The sequence below is a fragment of the Argopecten irradians genome, chromosome 6 (assembly GCF_041381155.1).
Source record: "Argopecten irradians isolate NY chromosome 6, Ai_NY, whole genome shotgun sequence".
In the NCBI taxonomy this organism is placed as follows: Eukaryota; Metazoa; Mollusca; class Bivalvia; order Pectinida; family Pectinidae; genus Argopecten; species Argopecten irradians.
This window is the reverse complement of record NC_091139.1, coordinates 36,061,655-36,083,174: the sequence shown is the minus strand read 5'-3', so window position 1 is coordinate 36,083,174 and position 21,520 is coordinate 36,061,655. Positions and strand designations below refer to the sequence as shown.

At 35.5% G+C, this 21,520-nt stretch overlaps 2 protein-coding genes across 6 annotated transcripts; one reads left to right on the top strand and one right to left on the bottom strand.

The window, feature by feature from the left end:
- Positions 1–1,601: 1,601 nt before the first annotated feature.
- Positions 1,602–17,909, bottom strand: LOC138325751 (cystinosin-like). Of its 3 annotated transcripts, none has more exons than XM_069271611.1 (10): positions 17,761–17,909; positions 15,109–15,199; positions 13,442–13,648; positions 12,699–12,839; positions 12,470–12,569; positions 11,836–11,955; positions 10,876–11,046; positions 10,062–10,179; positions 7,952–8,142; positions 3,393–3,530 (listed from the first exon to the last, which is right to left on the bottom strand). In XM_069271611.1, the coding sequence occupies exons 1-9, from the start codon at positions 17,807–17,809 to the stop codon at positions 7,958–7,960; spliced, it is 1,182 nt and encodes a 393-aa protein (XP_069127712.1). In that variant the 5' UTR covers positions 17,810–17,909; the 3' UTR covers positions 3,393–3,530; positions 7,952–7,957. The 3 variants fall into 3 exon arrangements, with proteins under 3 accessions (XP_069127711.1, XP_069127712.1, XP_069127713.1); XM_069271612.1 differs by having other exon boundaries at positions 3,395–3,530; positions 7,956–8,142; XM_069271610.1 differs by lacking the exon at positions 7,952–8,142 and having other exon boundaries at positions 1,602–3,530.
- Positions 17,910–18,105: 196 nt separating this feature from the next.
- On the top strand, positions 18,106–19,839 carry LOC138325750 (large ribosomal subunit protein mL55-like). 3 transcript variants are annotated; one of them, XM_069271608.1, is made up of 3 exons: positions 18,106–18,150; positions 18,782–18,968; positions 19,592–19,839. In XM_069271608.1, the coding sequence occupies exons 1-3, from the start codon at positions 18,134–18,136 to the stop codon at positions 19,748–19,750; spliced, it is 363 nt and encodes a 120-aa protein (XP_069127709.1). In that variant the 5' UTR covers positions 18,106–18,133; the 3' UTR covers positions 19,751–19,839. The 3 variants fall into 3 exon arrangements, 2 of the variants coding, with proteins under 2 accessions (XP_069127709.1, XP_069127710.1); XM_069271609.1 differs by lacking the exon at positions 18,106–18,150 and adding an exon at positions 18,253–18,540; XR_011208820.1 differs by lacking the exon at positions 18,106–18,150 and adding an exon at positions 18,256–18,556.
- The last annotated feature ends 1,681 nt before the right edge of the window (positions 19,840–21,520 follow it).

The following is a 21,520-nucleotide window of genomic DNA, read 5'->3' as shown; positions in this document are numbered from 1 at the left end:
TTAGGATAATCGGCAGTGCCATACAGATACACACCATAATGACACAAACATGACAAAGCTTTCCTGTTATTGTAGTTTTTGTAACAAGCTTATATCATAGTCAACACCTGTTGTTTTAAAGTACAAACTCAGTGTTATATGTCGAGATAGAACTTTAGTGTTTTTTTCTGTGGTTTCCACCATTTACTGACGTTTTATTTATTTGTATTTATTGGAACCTTTGATGACTTTGCTACTTTCATACCAGTTGTTGTTGAGATTTTCTAAATGTGTTCATATGTAAAAAATCAACATGTTGGAATCTACAGCATGAAGAAAATTAGAGAAGAAATTTATTTTTATGACACCATTAAATAAATGAAAAAGTTATTCATGAAATTAAGAATCAATATATGTACACAAAGAATAAAGTTGTTGACTATAGACTATTCGTGTTGAGATTGTTTGCTCGAGTATCGCGGTTAGCTGCTTAATAATGGAGACACTACAATACACACGTTACTGATGTTGTGTTGTCGGAGAACTTGATACAAACCATGTATTTATCTTTTATATACAATATATTTTGATGATGTCACATTCACCGGCAGTGTAACAAACATCCTAACATAAAATGTATTTCCAACCCGAAGAAAATGTTTCATGTTTTTGGTCAATAGTGAAATAATGGTTGTGAAAAGATTAATCTATCAAATCACAACACATCATGACATGTACTAGAAATAATGGACCGGATACATATTACACATCGTCCTGCTCAGAGAACCAGTGGGTCGTCAGTTTGTGTGTGAAAATGGAGTTGTTTTCTTTGAAATTACGACCACAGACTGACCACATAATAAATAATATTATTGCTTGCCTACTTTACAAGGGATGATAACTCCTCAAATTCAGATTTGCCTGGTCTCTATTTAATAGACGTTACCTAGTATGCTGTTCATATCAGTATGCATTGTTGTTTAAGGACATGCATGGTTTCTCTGATAGAGGAAAGCCACTGACTACTAGTAATCTGGTAATGGGTTAAGCCAATGACTACTGTCTGGTAGTAAGTTACTCTCTGGATCACAGGTGATGCTATATTGTACGCATGTGTGCTGATGCTAGTGTGGCAGCACATCGGGTTCAAACTCAATACTCTTTAAGGGTTACATTATATCCTCCCCTGGATGATATCTTAGTTAAACAGGGGGCAGTTCAGAAGAAAAAAACCTGACCAATCACAGGCATGCATAGACTTATTTTGAAGATTACAGAGAGAGTGGCGCCCAACTTCAAAGCAACAGTCAACCACAGTGTACCGTTATACAATTCCTTTGATGTACATCTTAGGATCAATTTACCTGTGTCTTCTGTATGCTTGAACATGAAACTGACAGGATCTAGTGATGGCTGCCAAACATATCTCTACTGTACATGTAAACCTACTTATTTTCACATACAATAAAACTTTATATTTTGAGAGGATTTCAGTATTGGCAAAAACGAATCGCAGTAAAAAAATTTTTTTATAACTTAATTGCAAAATTTGTTTTCATAGAAAAAATCATTTGTATATACATCGTTATATGAATAAATACTGTTAAAACTAAACAACAGTGGAATATTTTATTGGTATTTATTATTAAAAGTTTGATCCGATTCATAAAGATTTATTATACAATTTGGAAGTTGTTACAAAACAATGACATCATTCATTAAAGTTCATCATACATACAAATAATGTGAAAATTCAGTCTAAGTTATAATTAACAATCCACCCCTGCCCTATAGACAGAGATGCTTAACTACAGATAATTTGACTAAAAATATCTTTTAGTGGTTATTGCATAAACATTTAAAACCGAGAGAATACATCAAGGACGTTGACGATTCCTACATAATGCACTTTTGTGTGATAAATTAACTTAAAACTGAAGCTTCACAATATAAAATAAAGCCTGACAATTTGACTATAAACACATACAATATGTGCAATATCACAATAAGTGTTCAGAACTTGTGTGTTAAAATGATAAACAAAAATTGAAAATAATGAAATAAAACCTGTTGACAAGTCAGAGCCAAATGTACATTTTCCACATATTCATATGTACCCGGTATGTAACTTGATTCTCATACCTCGGTAAAGGATGCCCTGTATATCAACATCAAGTTAAACTTATTGAACCAAGTGGATATAAATACAGTATGCAATATCAAACAAATCAACAATCTGGATAAGCACCTAGAATATCTGATGAGGGGACAACTAGCTCATCTTAAAAGGAAAATATACATAAAAGAAAAAAAAATATACAAACAAAACACAGGTACAAATGCGATGAGTATTTGAAACAGTTGACATTCTGTGATTCTACATTGGTATGATAAGTACACTGATTAACACTAAAAAACAAATTTAACATCATGCAAAGTTAATGCAAATTATCCGAAAACATTTTAGCTTTAGCTTTACGTTAGAATTCATAGTAAAATGTTACACTATACTGAGCAAAACATCAATCTTTTAAATGTTTACAGATGTCATATAAGAAGTATGAGAGTAAAGACACAAGATAAAATTAATAGTATGGAAACTACACAGTAAGGATGAATGGTGTACTAAACAGTTTTAGGAATTACTTTAAAAATATTGCTATATGTGCATCAATCGTGTTTTAATAATTGGATGCTCAGACTACGATTTCTCGAAACAAAGATGCCTGAAGACTTAGATATATATCTATAGAGTCAAAAAACTGTGGTTAGGCTGAGTACCTTTTGACTTATCTATTCTTGTGATCATGTACTTATTGTTAGTAGGCTTCATCCTATGTATTTACCGTCTTTACTCTCACCAAATGACATCAATAACATTTATTCACAAGAACAATTCTGTGAAACGAAAAGACAGAAAGATATCACAGAAATCTTTACATAAAACAATATTATAAAACCAATTTAGACAAATATCCATGATAATCATCTGTAATCATTTTACAGCACATGGGTATGAACATCATGAAGTTTTAAGAATTAACAAACTCTTGAACACATCCTTATAAAACAACTAACACTCAAACCATCTAAAATATACTTTTATAATGGAGCCGCAGTGACCTCCCCCAGCCAAATTCTGAATATACACATAACACTACTTGATAATGCGTTTATAACCAAAACAGAAAATACCAGATAAAACATTTAATGTAGGTCAAGATCTCCCCATGAAAAACATGAATTCTCAGTCTGTTATAAAGTTTATCATGTAGTAGTTTGAATAATTTGACTGTGGATCTCATAGTTATGGGAAAATCATGAAATTGCAATAAAGTATATTTACGACCTGAGAACATTTAACTATAGAACTTCCTGCTTTATGCTTTCTTCGATGTCGTCATCATCATCATCTTTTTGTTGAATTGGCTCATATGATACCTTGTACCTATATAGTCCATAGTGCTGGATCATAAACAGCACATCAAAAAAAATGGAAAACGCTCCGAGTCCAAACTTAGTCGGATCACCAAACAATGAGCCCCAGTCATCTGAAACCATAAAAAAAATCAATATAGTGTGGATACTTGTAACAGATAGGCTCTTTACAGGATTGAAATTAATTTTTTGAAGAGTTTAAAATAGGAGAAATCATTTTTAAGACATTTCCATTGTCAAAAAAGACAGAAAGAAAGTACAAGCCAGTTTTATTTTTTGCCAGACTTTTCAGTTACTGGTTTCAAAGCAGTAATTTTTTTGGTTGAAATACTGATATGCTATTCTTAAATTTTAATGAACAGAAATAGGATGGTCAGGAGGAATGTCACCAAAATAGGATGGAGGGGAGGAAATGTCACCAAAATAGGATGGAGGGGAGGAAATGTCACCAAAATAGGATGGAAGGGAGGAAATGTCACCAAAATAAGATGAAGGGCAGAAAATGTCACCAAATAGGATGAAGGAGGGTATGTCACCAAGATAGGATGGAAGGAGGAACTGTCACCAAAATAGGATGATGTCACCAAAATAGGATGGAAGGAGGAAATGTCACCAAAATAGGAAATGAAGGGGAGGAAATGTCACCAAAATAGGATGTCACCAAAATAGGATGAAGGGGAGGAAATGTCACCAAAATAGGATGGAGGGGAGGAAATGTCACCAAAATAGGATGAAGGGGAGGAAATGTCACCAAAATAGGATGAAGGGGAGGAAATGTCACCAAAATAGGATGAAAGGGAGGAAATGTCACCAAAATAGGATGAAGGGGAGGAAATGTCACCAAAATAGGATGAAGGGAGGAAATGTCACAAAAATTGGATGAAGGGGAGGAAATGTCACCAAAATAGGATGGAAGGAGAGGAAATGTCACCAAAATAGGATGGAAGGGAGGAAATGTCACCAAAATAGGATGGAAGGGAGGAAATGTCACCAAAATAGGATGGAAGGGAGGAAATGTCACCAAAATAGGATGGAAGGGAGGAAATGTCACCAAAATAGGATGGAAGGAGGAAATGTCACCAAAATAGGATGGAAGGGAGGAAATGTCACCAAAATAGGATGGAAGGAGGGGTATGTCACCAAAATAGGATGGAAGGGAGGAAATGTCACAAAAATTGGATGAAGGGGAGGAAATGTCACCAAAATCGGATGGAAGGAGGGGTATGTCACCAAAATAGGATGGAAGGGAGGAAATGTCACAAAAATTGGATGAAGGGGAGGAAATGTCACCAAAATAGGATGGAAGGGAGGAAATGTCACCAAAATAGGATGAAGGGGAGGAAATGTCACCAAAATAGGATAAAGGGAGGAAATGTCACCAAAATAGGATGAAGGGAGGAAATGTCACCAAAATAGGATGGAAGGGAGGAAATGTCACCAAAATAGGATGGAAGGAGGAAATGTCACCAAAATAGGATGGAAGGGAGGAAATGTCACCAAAATAGGATGGAAGGGAGGAAATGTCACCAAAATAGGATGGAAGGGAGGAAATGTCACCAAAATAGGATGAAAGGGAGGAAATGTCACCAAAATAGGATGGAAGGGAGGAAATGTCACCAAAATAGGATGGAAGGAGGAAATGTCACCAAAATAGGATGAAGGGGAGGAAATGTCACCAAAATAGGATGGAAGGGAGGAAATGTCACCAAAATAGGATGAAGGGGAGGAAATGTCACCAAAATAGGATGGAAGGAGGAAATGTCACCAAAATAGGATGGAAGGAGGAAATGTCACCAAAATAGGATGAAGGGGAGGAAATGTCACCAAAATAGGATGGAAGGGAGGAAATGTCACCAAAATAGGATGAAGGGGAGGAAATGTCACCAAAATAGGATGGAAGGGAGGAAATGTCACCAAAATAGGATGGAAGGGAGGAAATGTCACCAAAATAGGATGGAAGGGAGGAAATGTCACCAAAATAGGATGGAAGGGAGGAAATGTCACCAAAATAGGATGGAAGGGAGGAAATGTCACCAAAATAGGATGGAAGGAAGGAAATGTCACCAAAATAGGATGGAAGGAAGGAAATGTCACCAAAATAGGATAAAGGGAGGAAATGTCACCAAAATAGGATGGAAGAGAGGAAATGTCACCAAAATAGGATGGAAGGAAGGAAATGTCACCAAAATAGGATGGAAGGAAGGAAATGTCACCAAAATAGGATGGAAGGAAGGAAATGTCACCAAAATAGGATGGAAGGGAGGAAATGTCACCAAAATAGGATGGAAGGAGGAAATGTCACCAAAATAGGATGGAAGGAGGAAATGTCACCAAAATAGGATGGAAGGGAGGAAATGTCACCAAAATAGGATGGAAGGGAGGAAATGTCACCAAAATAGGATGGAAGGGAGGAAATGTCACCAAAATAGGATGGAAGGAGGAAATGTCACCAAAATAGGATGGAAGGGAGGAAATGTCACCAAAATAGGATTGAAGGGAGGAAATGTCACCAAAATAGGATGGAAGGGAGGAAATGTCACCAAAATAGGATGGAAGGGAGGAAATGTCACCAAAATAGGATGGAAGGAGGAAATGTCACCAAAATAGGATGGAAGGAGGGAAATGTCACCAAAATAGGATGGAAGGGAGGAAATGTCACCAAAATAGGATGAAGGGGAGGAAATGTCACCAAAATAGGATGAAGGGAGGAAATGTCACCAAAATAGGATGGAAGGAAGGAAATGTCACCAAAATAGGATGGAAGGAAGGAAATGTCACCAAAATAGGATGGAAGGGAGGAAATGTCACCAAAATAGGATGAAGGGGAGGAAATGTCACCAAAATAGGATGGAAGGAGGGGTATGTCACCAAAATAGGATGGAAGGAAGGAAATGTCACCAAAATAGGATGGAAGGGAGGAAATGTCACCAAAATAGGATGGAAGGGAGGAAATGTCACCAAAATAGGATGGAAGGGAGGAAATGTCACCAAAATAGGATGGAAGGGAGGGAAATGTCACCAAAATAGGATGGAAGGAAGGAAATGTCACCAAAATAGGATGGAAGGAAGGAAATGTCACCAAAATAGGATGGAAGGAAGGAAATGTCACCAAAATAGGATGGAAGGAAGGAAATGTCACCAAAATAGGATGGAAGGGAGGAAATGTCACCAAAATAGGATGGAAGGGGAGGAAATGTCACCAAAATAGGATGGAGGGGAGGAAATGTCACCAAAATAGGATGGAAGGGAGGAAATGTCACCAAAATAGGATGAAGGGGAGGAAATGTCACCAAAATAGGATGGAAGGAGGGAAATGTCACCAAAATAGGATGGAAGGGAGGAAATGTCACCAAAATAGGATGGAAGGGAGGAAATGTCACCAAAATAGGATGGAAGGGAGGAAATGTCACCAAAATAGGATGGAAGGGAGGAAATGTCACCAAAATAGGATGGAAGGGAGGAAATGTCACCAAAATAGGATGGAAGGGAGGAAATGTCACCAAAATAGGATGGAAGGGAGGAAATGTCACCAAAATAGGATGGAAGGAGGAAATGTCACCAAAATAGGATGGAAGGGAGGAAATGTCACCAAAATAGGATGGAAGGAAGGAAATGTCACCAAAATAGGATGGAAGGGAGGAAATGTCACCAAAATAGGATGGAAGGAGGAAATGTCACCAAAATAGGATGGAAGGAAGGAAATGTCACCAAAATAGGATGGAAGGAAGGAAATGTCACCAAAATAGGATGGAAGGGAGGAAAGGTCACCAAAATAGGATGGAAGGAGGAAATGTCACCAAAATAGGATGGAAGGGAGGAAATGTCACCAAAATAGGATGGAAGGGAGGAAATGTCACCAAAATAGGATGGAAGGGAGGAAATGTCACCAAAATAGGATGGAAGGGAGGAAATGTCACCAAAATAGGATGGAAGGAAGGAAATGTCACCAAAATAGGATGGAAAGGAGGGGAATGTCACCAAAATAGGATGGAAGGGAGGAAATGTCACCAAAATAGGATGAAGAGGAGGAAATGTCACCAAAATAGGATGGAAGGGAGGAAATGTCACCAAAATAGGATGAAGAGGAGGAAATGTCACCAAAATAGGATGGAAGGGAGGAAATGTCACCAAAATAGGATGGAAGGGAGGAAAGGTCACCAAAATAGGATGGAAGGAGGAAATGTCACCAAAATAGGATGGAAGGGAGGAAATGTCACCAAAATAGGATGGAAGGGAGGAAATGTCACCAAAATAGGAAAGGGAGGAAATGTCACCAAAATAGGATAAAGGGAGGAAATGTCACCAAAATAGGATAGGATGAAGAGGAGGAAATGTCACCAAAATAGGAAGGACGGGAGGAAATGTCACCAAAATGGGAAGGACGGGAAGAAATGTCACCAGAATAGGATGGAAGGGAGAAACGTATAGGATTAGACGAAAATAAGATAAACAGGAGAGAATGTCACCAAATTAGGTATGAGGGAAACAAATGTCAAAGAGTTAGAAAGGGTACTGAAGAGTAGGTCTATGTCACCTACTATCAAGCCTTTTCTACACTGTTGGTAGTTTGGCCTGCGTTGCCGGTATTCACTACACCTATTTGGTGGTAAGGCACATTTCCTCGGTAGAGACAGTAATGCTGGGTCATAAACAACATATCAAACAAGATGGAGAAAGCTCCCAGTCCAAACTTGGTGGGGTCTCCAAACAACGACCCCCAGTCATCTGTAACAACATGGCCAATCACAGTGAATAGTGTTTATAATCTAACATCAGAGGGTATCTGTAAGACATTTTAAGTAAAGCATAATTCAAATATTTCTGAGAACTATAGAATTGATTTGCAATGCCTATTTCAAACTATGTATAACATTCTTCTTTGGATTATTTATCTACAGGAACTTTACATATTGTCTATAGCAATGCTTAAGTTTAATTCATAACAAAATTTCATTGGAAAGGTCTACAACTTGAGTTTTGACACAGAAATGATTTTAATATAAGTGATAACTTTGACCTTTGGACTGGAAAGCAATCCCAAGTTTGGTAAGGAGGACCTGTATGTAGTTAAGCCTACAGAAATTTGAGACATGGCAGAAATTACTCTTCTATAAACTTTTAGACCTGAAAGGCAATTCACTTTGAAAATTTTCAAATGTTGTGAATGAATTTTAATATAATTATTTGTAACTTAAATTATTGCAGTAAAAACCTCACACCAAACATGGATGACATTAGCCACCACTGCTATACCGGGTATAGTGATACCTATATTTTTTCAGGTGACACAACAGTCAGTCATTACCAATGGTAAGGAAGTCCTTCATCCCAGCAATAACAAATCAACATAAATAACCTAGACCTTGTGACATTTTGAAGAAAATAGAAAGACATGAAAGACACCACCACATTACATCAAAGGAAGGAACAGGGCAGAAATCAACAAGACACCACCACATTACATCAAAGGAAGGAACAGGGCAGCATTTAACAAGACACCACCACATTACATCAAAAGAAGGAACAGGGCAGAATTTAACAAGACACCACCACATTACATCAAAGGAAGGAACAGGGCAGCATTTAACAAGATACCACCACATTACATCAAAAGAAGGAACAGGGCAGAATTTAACAAGATACCACCACATTATATCAAAGGAAGAAAGAGGGCAGAAATCAACAAGACACCACCACATTACATCAAAGGAAGGAACAGGGCAGCATTTAACAAGACACCACCACATTACTTCAAAAGAAGGAACAGGGCAGGAATTTAACAGAATTTAACAAGATACCACCACATTACATCAAAGGAAGAAAGAGGGCAGAAATCAACAAGACACCACCACATTACATCAAAGGAAGGAACAGGGCAGCATTTAACAAGACACCACCACATTACTTCAAAAGAAGGAACAGGGCAGAATTTAACAAGACACCACCACATTACATCAAAAGAAGGAACAGGGCAGAATTTAACAAGACACCACCACATTACTTCAAAGGAAGGAACAGGGCAGAATTTAACAAGACACCACCACATTACATCAAAAGAATGAACAGGGCAGAAATCAACAAGATACCACCACATTACATCAAAAGAAGGAACAGGGCAGAATTTAACAAGACACCACCACATTACTTCAAAGGAAGGAACAGGGCAGAATTTAACAAGACACCACCACATTACATCAAAAGAATGAACAGGGCAGAAATCAACAAGACACCACCACATTACATCAAAAGAAGGAACAGGGCAGAAATCAACAAGACACAAAGCAGTAGTACATGTACAGACGTTTATAATACAATATACCCCATTTCATGGGCTTATTATATTCTCTCATTTCAGCATACTCAACAATCATGAGTCTTTGTCACTTGGTTACTGGTATGAAATAAGAAGATATTATAAAACATGCATGACCCGTGTGAAGGAAGGTCAGGGTTCTTCATTTTAACAAACTTTGTAGCTTGATTCGTCTAAGCATGCTAGTTTGTGTCTTCTTGATTATTTACAATATCAGACTAATAAGAAGTTATTCGGGATTTTATTTATCTACCATTATTTATTTATTTATTTATTTATGTATTTATATATTACTTGACCTTGGTTAAGATAATTCAAACCTACAACTTACCACTATTGTAGGCCAGTAGGAACATCTGTAACAGACTAAGACTCCCACCAGTGAAGTCCAACAATACATTGCCTATACTCCAACCTACTGTGCTTTTCCTTCTGTAATTCATGTACGCCTGGAAATTAATATTCATTTGTTAATTAAAGCATTCTGTGATCTCATTCCTTTTAATATATCAAGAATCAGGAAATCTATCGGAACATTCATAACCTTGGTGGTAGGTTGTCTCCCTTTGCTATGTAATGTGTTGTTTGATAGATAACAGTATCTCTATTAAATACATAGACATGAGCATAACAAGCTTAGGGTATACTGTAAATGTAGTATTTGAGGCAGTTTCCAGGTACTGACAACTGGTCTGTGGTTTTTCTCCATGTACTTCACGTTCCCCCCCCCCCATGGTCCACCTATTAACCTGCCTTACATGACCCTGAGTGTTAACAAACATTACATCAATCAAGTCAAACCAAAGACTACATTCTGTGCAGCTACATATGTATGTTTCTTTGCATCCAAGTTTACTGTTAGAGGAAAGCCAAATTACCCGGAAAAGAACCACCGACCAGCAATCCAAAATGCCCAACATGGGATTCGAACTTGAAACCCAAAGGTGGAGGGCTTGTGGTAATATGTTAGGACATCTTCACCACTCGGCCACCATAGTCGCCTTACGTTAAACTAACCATACTTACTTGTGGTATATACTTGATGAGGGTAACACCAAGCTTGACGTAGGAGAAACAGTAGAGGTAGCTAAGCCATGTCATCACATTGCCTATGGCTAAGTTTACATTAAACTAACCATACTTACTTGTGGTATATACTTGATCAGGGTAACACCAAGCTTGACGTAGGAGAAACAGTAGAGGTAGCTAAGCCATGTCATCACATTGCCTACTGCTAAGAACAGTGTTACCAAGATAAATAGCCAGGCTAACACCAGTAGTACAGCAGAAATCCACGAAATCTTTTGTCCACCACGCTATCAAAATAAATTATTCACTTAGAAATATCAGTACATTATATAATATGTTGAATTTGAACAATGTGAAATAAGAACTTTTGTTTCAATTTGTTTTATTCTTCATATAAACCCTATTAGCATTACTGGCAGGCCACCAGTTCTCACCAAGTACCCATTCTAGCCATTGCATGTGAACTTGTTTGATCACACACAAATTTTTAGACATTTTTTGTGAAAATTGGTACGGTATTGTCTTCTATCAGTATAAGAGACTTTATTGACGCTTGGTAATAGTACATATACAGATGTGATGGCGATAATTGGTACTTGGTAAGAATTGGTCGCCAGGCAGTTCACTATTTGCAACTAAGTAGTACATTAATTAAATCTTGTGATGTGTATTAGATAAACATCTTGTGATTTCTATTTAAATCTCTTTTGAAAACAAACCTAATTAAACAAGGGACCAATGGGCCTGAATCACTCACCTGCTATCTGGTAATCATAGTGCATACTTATGACATAAGAGAGACAATAAGAATGTTTATGTATGATCCAGGTATTATCAGCATGTCACTGGCCCAATATCAGGGCTCTAGGCCTCTTGGTTATTAACAAGAAGGTTTTTTTTTAAGATTTAAGCCTATTTGACCCCTGTAACCTTGAATGAAGGACAAATTTTCAATTTTATGAAATCATTTGAGAACTTATTTATATGTAAAACCTGTTCACTCAAGACTTTTTTGTAATAAACAAAAGATTACTATTAAATGTATGTTACAACATGTTACAGTGAAGCCTGTTTACCTCATAGATACAGCACTGTAAGATTGTGATGATGGTGACAAATACAGCATGGAGGGCAAATATCACATCATTTAACTGGACAGGATTTATCCCCCTTGGATGTAAACTTTTATAGTCATCCTGTAAACAAATAGTTATTACATAATTTGAACACATTCTTCTTGATCAACTGCATTCTTATTTCCATCAAGTAATTTCTTTAAAAAATGCTGATAAACATAACAAATTATGTGACAGAAAGTATTTTAACTACACTTGCATTATCATTTTTTAGATACAGCTTTCAGCAGTTTGTTTTATTGGTCTAAACAAAATTTCATCAAACCAAAGAATAAAGTGACATCGGTATTCGAGGACGGCAGAACAAAATGGCTGCCTCCACTTGAATTTTTGGGAACATTTAATAACCAATAAAATTCTTTAAAATGTAGCTAAAGTTTGTTATAGACATGTCAAAATATCTTCAGTTAGTGTGAATTTTGTATGAAATATTATGAAACTTGTCTCAAAGTTTTAATGTTTGTTTACCTTTGAGAAAGTTATGCAATTTCATGTATGAAGGTCATTTAGTGACAGTAAAAAATTAACAATTTAAACAGATGTTGAAAAGCTGTCAGTATTACTATACTATTACCTCTATACTTTTGATCCAGAAAAGTCCAACATTGAAGAAACTGTAGGCTATAAACCCTGTTATGTTGTAGGCAAGGAAGTCAAAGTTTAGGCCGATCACACTGAAAAAGAAAATCAAGAGGTGATATTGTAGAATGGGATTTTCTTGTAGGAAATGTAATAAATTTACTTATTGTATCAGTATATGAACAAATAAATTGCTGCTATAGTTACTGTACAAAATCACTTACCTTTTACGTCTCCAGTTCTCATAAACTTGTGGATAAAATGATACCGACCAGGCAGCAAAATAGATCCAGCCAATTACAATGTTAAAGTAAACAATGGCAGAATTGTGGAAGATGCTCAGCCTCACAAAAGCATTATCTAAGCTGGGGAAACAAAAAGGCCTCATAAAATGATACAATATTCAGGAAAACTAACGATTTTATAAAAGTGATATTATTATTAATCACTCATAAATAAAACCAGCATCCATCGAAATTACTATTTATGTTAATTCAAGTCCTGTCCTAAACTACATATTATATCGTTTTTAAAAATTAACCTTTGTGACCTTGGGAGTAGGTCAAGGTCATTCAAATAAAACTTGAGCCAAATTTATTTAAACATGCCACTTTCAAGTTATCATGACTTTGAGTCTCTAGATACTGCATGATTACAGAAAAATATGGTGACCAGAGCTGTCTGATTTGGGAAAAAAAATTGAAGCCATGAAAAGCATTCCTTTAGGAGTTTGCAGTGTGACCTTAAAGGTCTGAAAATATGATAATCAAATAATTATACTGAATAACATGAATCTGGGGACTTCAGATGACAATTTAAATTGTTTAGGACACAAGACAGATGGTGAGGATAGACTGGTTGTTACATATTGAAGTGGTATATGCTTGCTAAATGCCTTTCCATCGTCGGGGTTGCATTTCCTTATCAAACATGAATAGGTGTACATGTATATTTGCTAATTACTCACCCTGTCAGCTCCAAGGATGAAGAGTTGATTCCGAGGTTGATGTTCCCGGCTTTCTTTGCTGTCAGCTTGACCTCCACGGCCTGACTACTATTGGCTGTTATGTTAATACTGGGTAGAGGGTCAAGCAACTCATGATCTTCTGTGTATTTTATCTTGTCTCCGATTTCATATGTAAATAATACCTCTGCTGTCTCATTCAAAGGACCGCTAAAAACACACAATTAATGTAGTGAACATTCTACTAACTTGCTATAACTACAGTCAAACCTGTCTTAGTGACCACCTCTGTATAAGGACCATCTGCTAAATATGACCCCTTCCTAAGAATTGTAAATGGTTGATTTCAGCACAATATGACCTACCCAGGTATGTATAAAGACCACTTGGCTATACATACCATTTTTCTTTGTTCCTTGGATGGTCTTTATAGACAGGTTTGACTGTATACCATAAGCTTTCAGTTTGTAATACTTCTGTGATCTAAGATTACTCCAACAAGATTTGAGATTAATTGATTTACCCCTGCTTAGAAATTGAATTGTCCTGGCTAGAATGGTCCAAAGGTGTCTTCAAGGGTTAATAATTTAAATGTGATAAGAAACATTTGACTCTACATGCACAACCTAATAGTGTACGTAATTACAGTATGTTTATAAAGACCCATCTAAAAGTTACCATGTATTTTCATCCAATGAAGCACAATGGGTGTTAAATACATTAAAACCTTGTGACCACCTCTGTATCAGACCATATTCCCTGAATCAAAAATGGTCAGTTTTAACACATTCTGACCCGTGTTCAAAGGTCAAGATCTCTATTCTTTGTATCTTGTGTGGTCATTTTAGACAGGTTTCACTGTTAAATAAGAAAATAGAGGGGTGTTTATTTGAAAGTATTTCTTAAGGTTTCAGTCATATGATTTACCTCAGTGCCAGATTAAGTGGCTTACAGTATAATGATCCTTTGTATTATATACATGTATATGTAATTATAGACCAGGCTGTTAATTTTAGAGCACAGTCAGTGCCAGATGTTTTAATATTAAATAAATCAATAAAATCTACATATCGGAAAATAATATTACAAAAGCTAAATTTTGCTTGCATAATTAGATACATATCACTTTCAAAGCCTACATATGACTCCATTAGTAACTGTATGTCATAACATTATCAGAGGATATACTCAAAACTGAAAGGATAGGAGCTTATGAGGACATGTGTGCTGATTTTTATAGTATAACTAGAACTGTTGTCCAGGAGGCTAATTATACAGCTCCCTTCATTCCTCCAACAGACAGTCAAACAGACAACCTGAATCCAGTATAACCAAGCCCCTAACTTTGTCACAAGGGGAAGGGTGGGGTGAGAGTTTTAACAAATAAATCAATACAAATTTATACACCAGATGGTCTTTTATCATAAACTGACTTTTATTTACACGTCATAACACATATTATTTTCAATGCCTATATGATTATGGCTCTATTAGCTGCAAGAATGTATCTCAAGGCATCTTTAGAAGTCATACTTGACAATGAAAAAAAGATGTACTTCTGGCAATAATGAGGACAATACCATTGGTCCTTTACAGCTGTATCTGTCTTATGAAGTAACAGGAATCAGATCATGGATGAGAATCGAGACAGTCAATCAGTGCATGCTTACCTTGGCACCAACCACAAAGATTTGGTCTCTGGAATGATCAAGGTCAAATCGCTCTTTGAGAATGTTAGTGTAACACTGCTGATAACTGTCACTGGACCAAAACAAACATTTATAAGGTTAGACTCAATATTATGTACATATCAAACACATATATCACTCAATAAAGAAATCCATTGTGAGCTCGTTTTTTTCTAACATATACGATATTTAATATATCACTGATATATATGCATATATGTAGTACCAAGCTGTATTTTCTCATATGCTACCATTGTTTGAAGCTTGATAAAAATCTGTTGATTTTTCTCAAGTTTATTGTCCGGAAACAATTTTTTTTAAACAATCTATTTTTAGTAACAGTGACCTTTATAGTTGACCTTTTGACCCCAAATTTAATCCAAAGCTGTATTTTTTCCATCGGGAACTCCTCCGGGAATAGATATTACATAGATATTACCGATGAGTTCAGGATAGTATTTTCCCATGTGCTACCATTGTGTTACAAAATACATCCATTAATTCTCAAGTTATCATCTGGAAACCAATTCAGACAGATATACAGGAACAAACACTAAGTTAGGATCCTTCTTTAAAATCTGCAATGCTTTACTAAAGGATGATTTTAAGTTATGAAATTCCTTAAAGAAAGTTTGTAAAAATGGGCCCAGGTCACCAATTACCGGTCCAGTCAGATACAGCTATACTGCTATATACAATATCATGACAATATATATTTTCTCCTAAATATTTACCCAATTCTATCTAGACAATGAACCAAAATTACAAAAGAAAATTACAATATTTCCAAAATAGATAAACTCTATTACAAACTTGATAATTATGCAAAAGGGTCAATTAATATACCTTACTAGATAATGGTCCCTTTTAATAAGTCAACTATCATAATTAGTTTCATTAGACTCGTACTGATTTGTGATGGACACCGACAACACACACAGAAATACTTTGCCTATGGCCACATTTGATTTTAACACATGACAACTAATATTGCCAGGTATATGTATTATGTTTTTATCACTACTGTAGGTGTTTAGGCCAGAGGCGTTCAATTTGGTGAGACATAATGCTGTAGGGCAGTCTGAGATCCACTCAGCATGCAATCAAGGCAGGTTATATAGGAGTGTAGCAGGTTTTAATTGTACATAGTGATATGGTTGCCTTCTAGTTTCGCGCTAGAGGGAATTTCCCTTTAGCTCAGTCGGAAGAGCGGCGGACCAGTAAGTCCGGCTGGCGGCACACTAATCTCGCTCTATTACATTTGGTGCCGTAGACCACACCAAGCGAAAGCTATACGGGATTGAGAGGCTTCGCTGGAGAGAGAACCTGGGTTGGTCTGTGTTCGGGGGCGAACGCATTTGAAAGGGGGGAGTAGTGTTACAGGATGAACATATCTAAGTATCCAAACGCTATCTTCTTTTATGGAAATGATATACAAATGTACCTGGTAAACTATAGATATACATTAAACAAAAATTCACCAGCCTTTACCAAAGTTATAAATCTCTAAAGTTGTTCTGCTAACAATATATTAAACAGAGGTAAAAATGCAGCTGACTTGAAAAGTATACTTGTCTAAGTAAAAGTGTTTCATTTCACAGACATTAATGATTATATGGATTCAAACTACAAAAATATATTACATCTTATGGTCAATATTCTACATATCAGTACTCATATGTGCGGGATGGCTTTGGCTATATATTTGTCATCATGTATTTAGTAGTAGCTATAATGCGAGTTCTCTTAGACTAAATAATAACATACCGGATACAAATTTTCCAGTCCTTAATTGAGTCTTCAGACTCTGAAAAGCTCCCTTTGATGGACCGAAAGCGCTAACATTAGTCAGCCGTTTTTTGGGTGTTTTTTGTATATATTTTTCTTCCATATGTATTTTTCTTCAAATTTATGCTATATGTATATACATGCATTTCTTACCTTGATCATATCAGCTTACATATATAAATTTCACACGTTTTGTATCTGGTTCACCTAATTTGTATATGAATTGTCACAAACATTCTCACGTGCTTCTCACATGAAGATCGTGTGCAGTAGTACACTTAATATACAAACTCAATCAATATGACCTCTGATGAAACTCAAAGTTTGCCTCAGTCCTACTAATTTAAATCAAGATAGCTATATATTCAGCTATAGATATATGACATGATATATAAAACATTAAGAGACAATTAAACTATATTGTATTGTTACTACATTATACATTGTACCTCAGTACTCTATAATCAGTATCACGCAGACTTTACTATGGGAATATGATATAAAGTCTGTGTTGGAAAAAGTACTAGTTACATTACATTGTATACTGTACAATAAAACATCTTTATAATGAACACTTTAATTTGTAAGGCTTAGTATGTTCCTGACACCTGCAAATACTGAGTTAATTGAACATCTCAGACTTTTGTAAGAATGTCTAGAACTACTTTGTAAGACACAAGAAACTGATCCTAATAACTGAAAACTCAAAACATCTAGATTATAGATGACATTGTTTACTTGTAGCACTGACAACTAGTACATGTACATTGTATAGTGCACAGTGGGTGTCAAATGTATACAATATATGCGTAAATACATACCAATCAAACAAAATACAGTACTTACAGTTAAACAAAACCAAAAAAAGTACTAAACATGTCTTGCACGTCGTCATTTTAGGAGGATCTGTCCTTGGATCGGTCAAATACACTGTTAATAATCATTTGAACATACATAACGTCACCTACAAAATGAAAGCAAGTCACATGATTTTCTACGACCAAAAATAGGTCATGTGACATGTGTCAGTGATCGTATTACATTTAATATTAAGTCTGAAAATCAAAACAGCATTATTAAGGTTTCTTTATCGACTATCAAAGAATAATGATGAAAATATTAATCTGACCATAATTTAAACGTCAATGAATAAATAAATTGTTTCAATATTTATTTTTCTATTATATAAGCGGTACACCGGAAGTATAGTAAAACAAACATGGCGACTCTGGCAAGGTAACTGTGACTTTCACGTGGGACTTTTATGTTATAGCCGTTGTTTGAATTCATGTATTCAAAATTTTTAATTTCCAAAATCGTATTTCGATAATCTTACCTTCGCAGTTATTTTCATGTCGTTATTGTGACATTATATTTAGTTTAAATAATTTCTGAAGAATTTTGCATTTCAAAAGTTCCTGATTTCCCCAAGGATGTTTCTGGCCTCATTTGGTTACAGTCCTTGCAGAACTAGTATATGACTAGTAGAGATTTAAATTATTTATCTCTGTTTACCACTATTGGGCCATGCCCCTCTTACTCCATGGGAGTCAGAGCCAAGATTTATACAACTCTCTTGCCCTTTGTGTGATCATCGATCTAGCTGGCAATCTTCAATATGATGAAGTAGGTCAATAACTAGGTAAATGTATATGAGTGCATCATTTTCTTCTCTCCTAACTGTTGCACATATCTCATTTTATTGAACTTGATATTTCAAGATTTCAAAAATAGTAATTCCATTATGACCAAGGGTCATAAAAAGTAAAGTAGTAAGAATAAGGATCTTGAAGTCAGACTGGGTATGTAACACAAGATAAAGCTCATTGAAAGATTGATAACATTAAAACTATTCTAATTATTTCAGACTTGGAGAGTCGCTGTGTAAAGTCTGCCAAGGACATTTAATTCGGCAGTATCAAACAATATCCAGTAGAACATCACTGACACGCTACCGCAGAAGGGTCTATGTCCGTCAGTATCCTACAACAGTAGTCTATCCAGATGGTTCTACCATTACAGTGCGATACAAGGAGCCGAGAAAACTCATCACGGTATGAAATAGTAATTAGATGAATAAATGTTAATCCAAATTATTTCCTACTATGGTCAAATGGCAAAGTTTCACCGACACTCTACCATCATCATTCCACTTCTTTTGTTTGTTTTCGAGGAACCAATGTTACATCTTATTTTACATTATTGTATATTATAATACTACCAGTTATAGCGTACTATTTGTTAATCCATTAATGTTTGGGTATTCTATGATGATGTTGTCATTATAGGCACACTAAAATTAAAAGATGTACCGTAAACATGTGTTGAAAAAAATCCAGCTGTGTCTGCCATTTTGTCACACCATTCTCAAAACCGGATGTCACTTCATTGTTTAATGACGTCAATGAATTTGCATGCGAAGAAAATCACTACAGGTTGCATTACACTAATTGCATATTCAAAAATATTACACGTGATGATGAGCAAAATCACTGGATATCAGTCAAATTATGTGTTGATATATACCGTAATATTATAGAATTCCTTATTGTTGTTTATTCTGACTTTTGAAAAATGTCAATATTTGTCTAAGTTAAATATACGGTAGAATATTGTGTTGGACCTGTTAAGTGTTTCTATCTATACGTTTGTATCTCTTTTTGTTTATGTTTTGCAGTTGCCTGTTGATCTAACTGAGCTATCTGAAGAAGAAGCTAAAGCAGTAATCAGTAAAAGAACGCCACGGAAGAAGATAACTGTGGTAGAGGAATATGATGATGACTTTGACGCTAATAAATATAAGCATATATGGAAAAAGAAAGCTGTGAAAAGCTAGAATACTGACAAACTAATGAGTGTGTTAATGTGTACTTGTGTAATTTGTGAAAGGAAGGATGTCAAATAAATATACCGTTATATAATTTATGCCAATGCTCCCTGTTGTTTGTGATTCTTGTACAGTGGACCTGCAATAATCTGGATACCTTTAGTCCACCAGAAAACTGACATTTCCGCAGAAATATCAACAATCTTATTATAATTAGACTTGTAATTCCACTCCATTACGATGCTCTACGTTACGTTCCAATGCAATATTGGATTAGAGCACATCCTAGTTTGTAGTGCATCTTATTGGAGCGGAATTACAAGTCCAATCTTAATTAGATTGAAACCTCATGGAATGTATTTGATCATTGTTTAAGTAATTTTATACAGAAAAACACATTTATATCCAACATGCTTACAACAAATTGAATTTAATTCATGGTTCATAATGTAGGCATTTTCATTCCCCGTTAAGGTTTCTATGGTATATCTCCATTATCTGTATAATGAATTATGCTAGGCCCTATAACAAAGTGATTTGTTGGTCCCTAGAGGTTCATTATAAACATGTTTTACTGTAAACAGAATCCAGCCATCCTGAAAATTATCACTTAAGACGGTTTAGGCTGGAGACACCTGTGTTCAGATTATAGAAGATCCACTGTATACCATAAGAACACTGATAGCCTAGTGATACTGATAAGTCAGAAGGATCATGGCACCTTCTATTGAAACCTCTTGCTTTATCAACTTTTAGAGGTCACACAAGCAATTTTTGAGAAATTGTGATAACAATGCTCAATTTACAAATTCTAAAATAGTTGACTAGTGTTTCGGTCTCAGTCCCAAAAATGCAACATGCATAACTAGAGAATAAGAACTGAAAGAATAAAAAAAAGATTCCATCGGTTTTGATGGAATAAGAATATTTATTGTACTTGTTTTTCTTATGTTAGTTTGTGTACAGTGTTTCACTACCTTTGGTGAATATTTACACAAGCTATCATGTTCATAACAACGGTCCAATAATGATTATTATTATTGCAAAGGGCAATAACTCAGTAAGTTACATTCGAATCAAGCTGACTTGTCTGAGATCTTCTCAATATTTATCTAAATACAAAGTTTCATCAAGCTCAGACAGTGCATATTTACTCAAACTATCGTGTTCACAAGATCCAATAATAATTAATTGCAAAGGGCAATAACTCAATCAGTTACGGTTGAATCAAGCTGATTTTCAAACTTATGTGAAATCTTTCCAATGTTAGTTTTAAGCCAAAGTTTCATAAAGCTCCATGTAATTTACTTAAGTTTCACAAGGTCCATTAAAGTATTTCGAATCAAGCCGATATTCAAACTCCTTCAAGATCTTTCCAATGCTAGTTTACATACAAAGTTTCCTTAAAGATGCTCCATTGCCGACAGGGCATAAATGATACCCATCATTTTAACAATAATTGGTGGTTAATTGTATATATATATATATGACTAATTAACATAAAAAATAATTTTAAATAATTTATTTTGCTTTCGGTGCATGCGCAATCATGCAGTACTGTATTCATATAGGACAAAGTGCCACGGGATTTTTTCGGGACGCAATTAATTATTCTGTTAATTATTAATTAATTATATTGAAGTAAAATTGAAAGCTCAAACTTTTTAATGGTGGTAATTGTGTAAAGTAAGTAACTTTTGTAACTGAAGAAAAATACTAAATCGTCTGCTCCTGTTTTTGCTAGAGAAAAAATACCATTTGTCAACGGTGGAGCATCTT

Bases quoted from the DNA above. Each gene is read 5' to 3' on its own strand.
- LOC138325751 (XM_069271610.1), bottom strand. From the start codon at position 17,809: ATGACGACGTGCAAGACATGTTTAGTACTTTTTTTGGTTTTGTTTAAC. The intron at 13,649-15,108 runs GTAAGCATGCAC...GTGTGTTTTTAG, and splicing joins TCTTTGTGGTTGGTGCCAAG to CGGTCCTTTGAATGAGACAG. The intron at 3,531-10,061 runs GTAAGTTGTAGG...TTATGGTTTCAG, and splicing joins CCTACTGGCCTACAATAGTG to ATGACTGGGGCTCATTGTTT.
- LOC138325750 (XM_069271608.1), top strand. The intron at 18,969-19,591 runs GTATGAAATAGT...TATGTTTTGCAG, and splicing joins AGCCGAGAAAACTCATCACG to TTGCCTGTTGATCTAACTGA.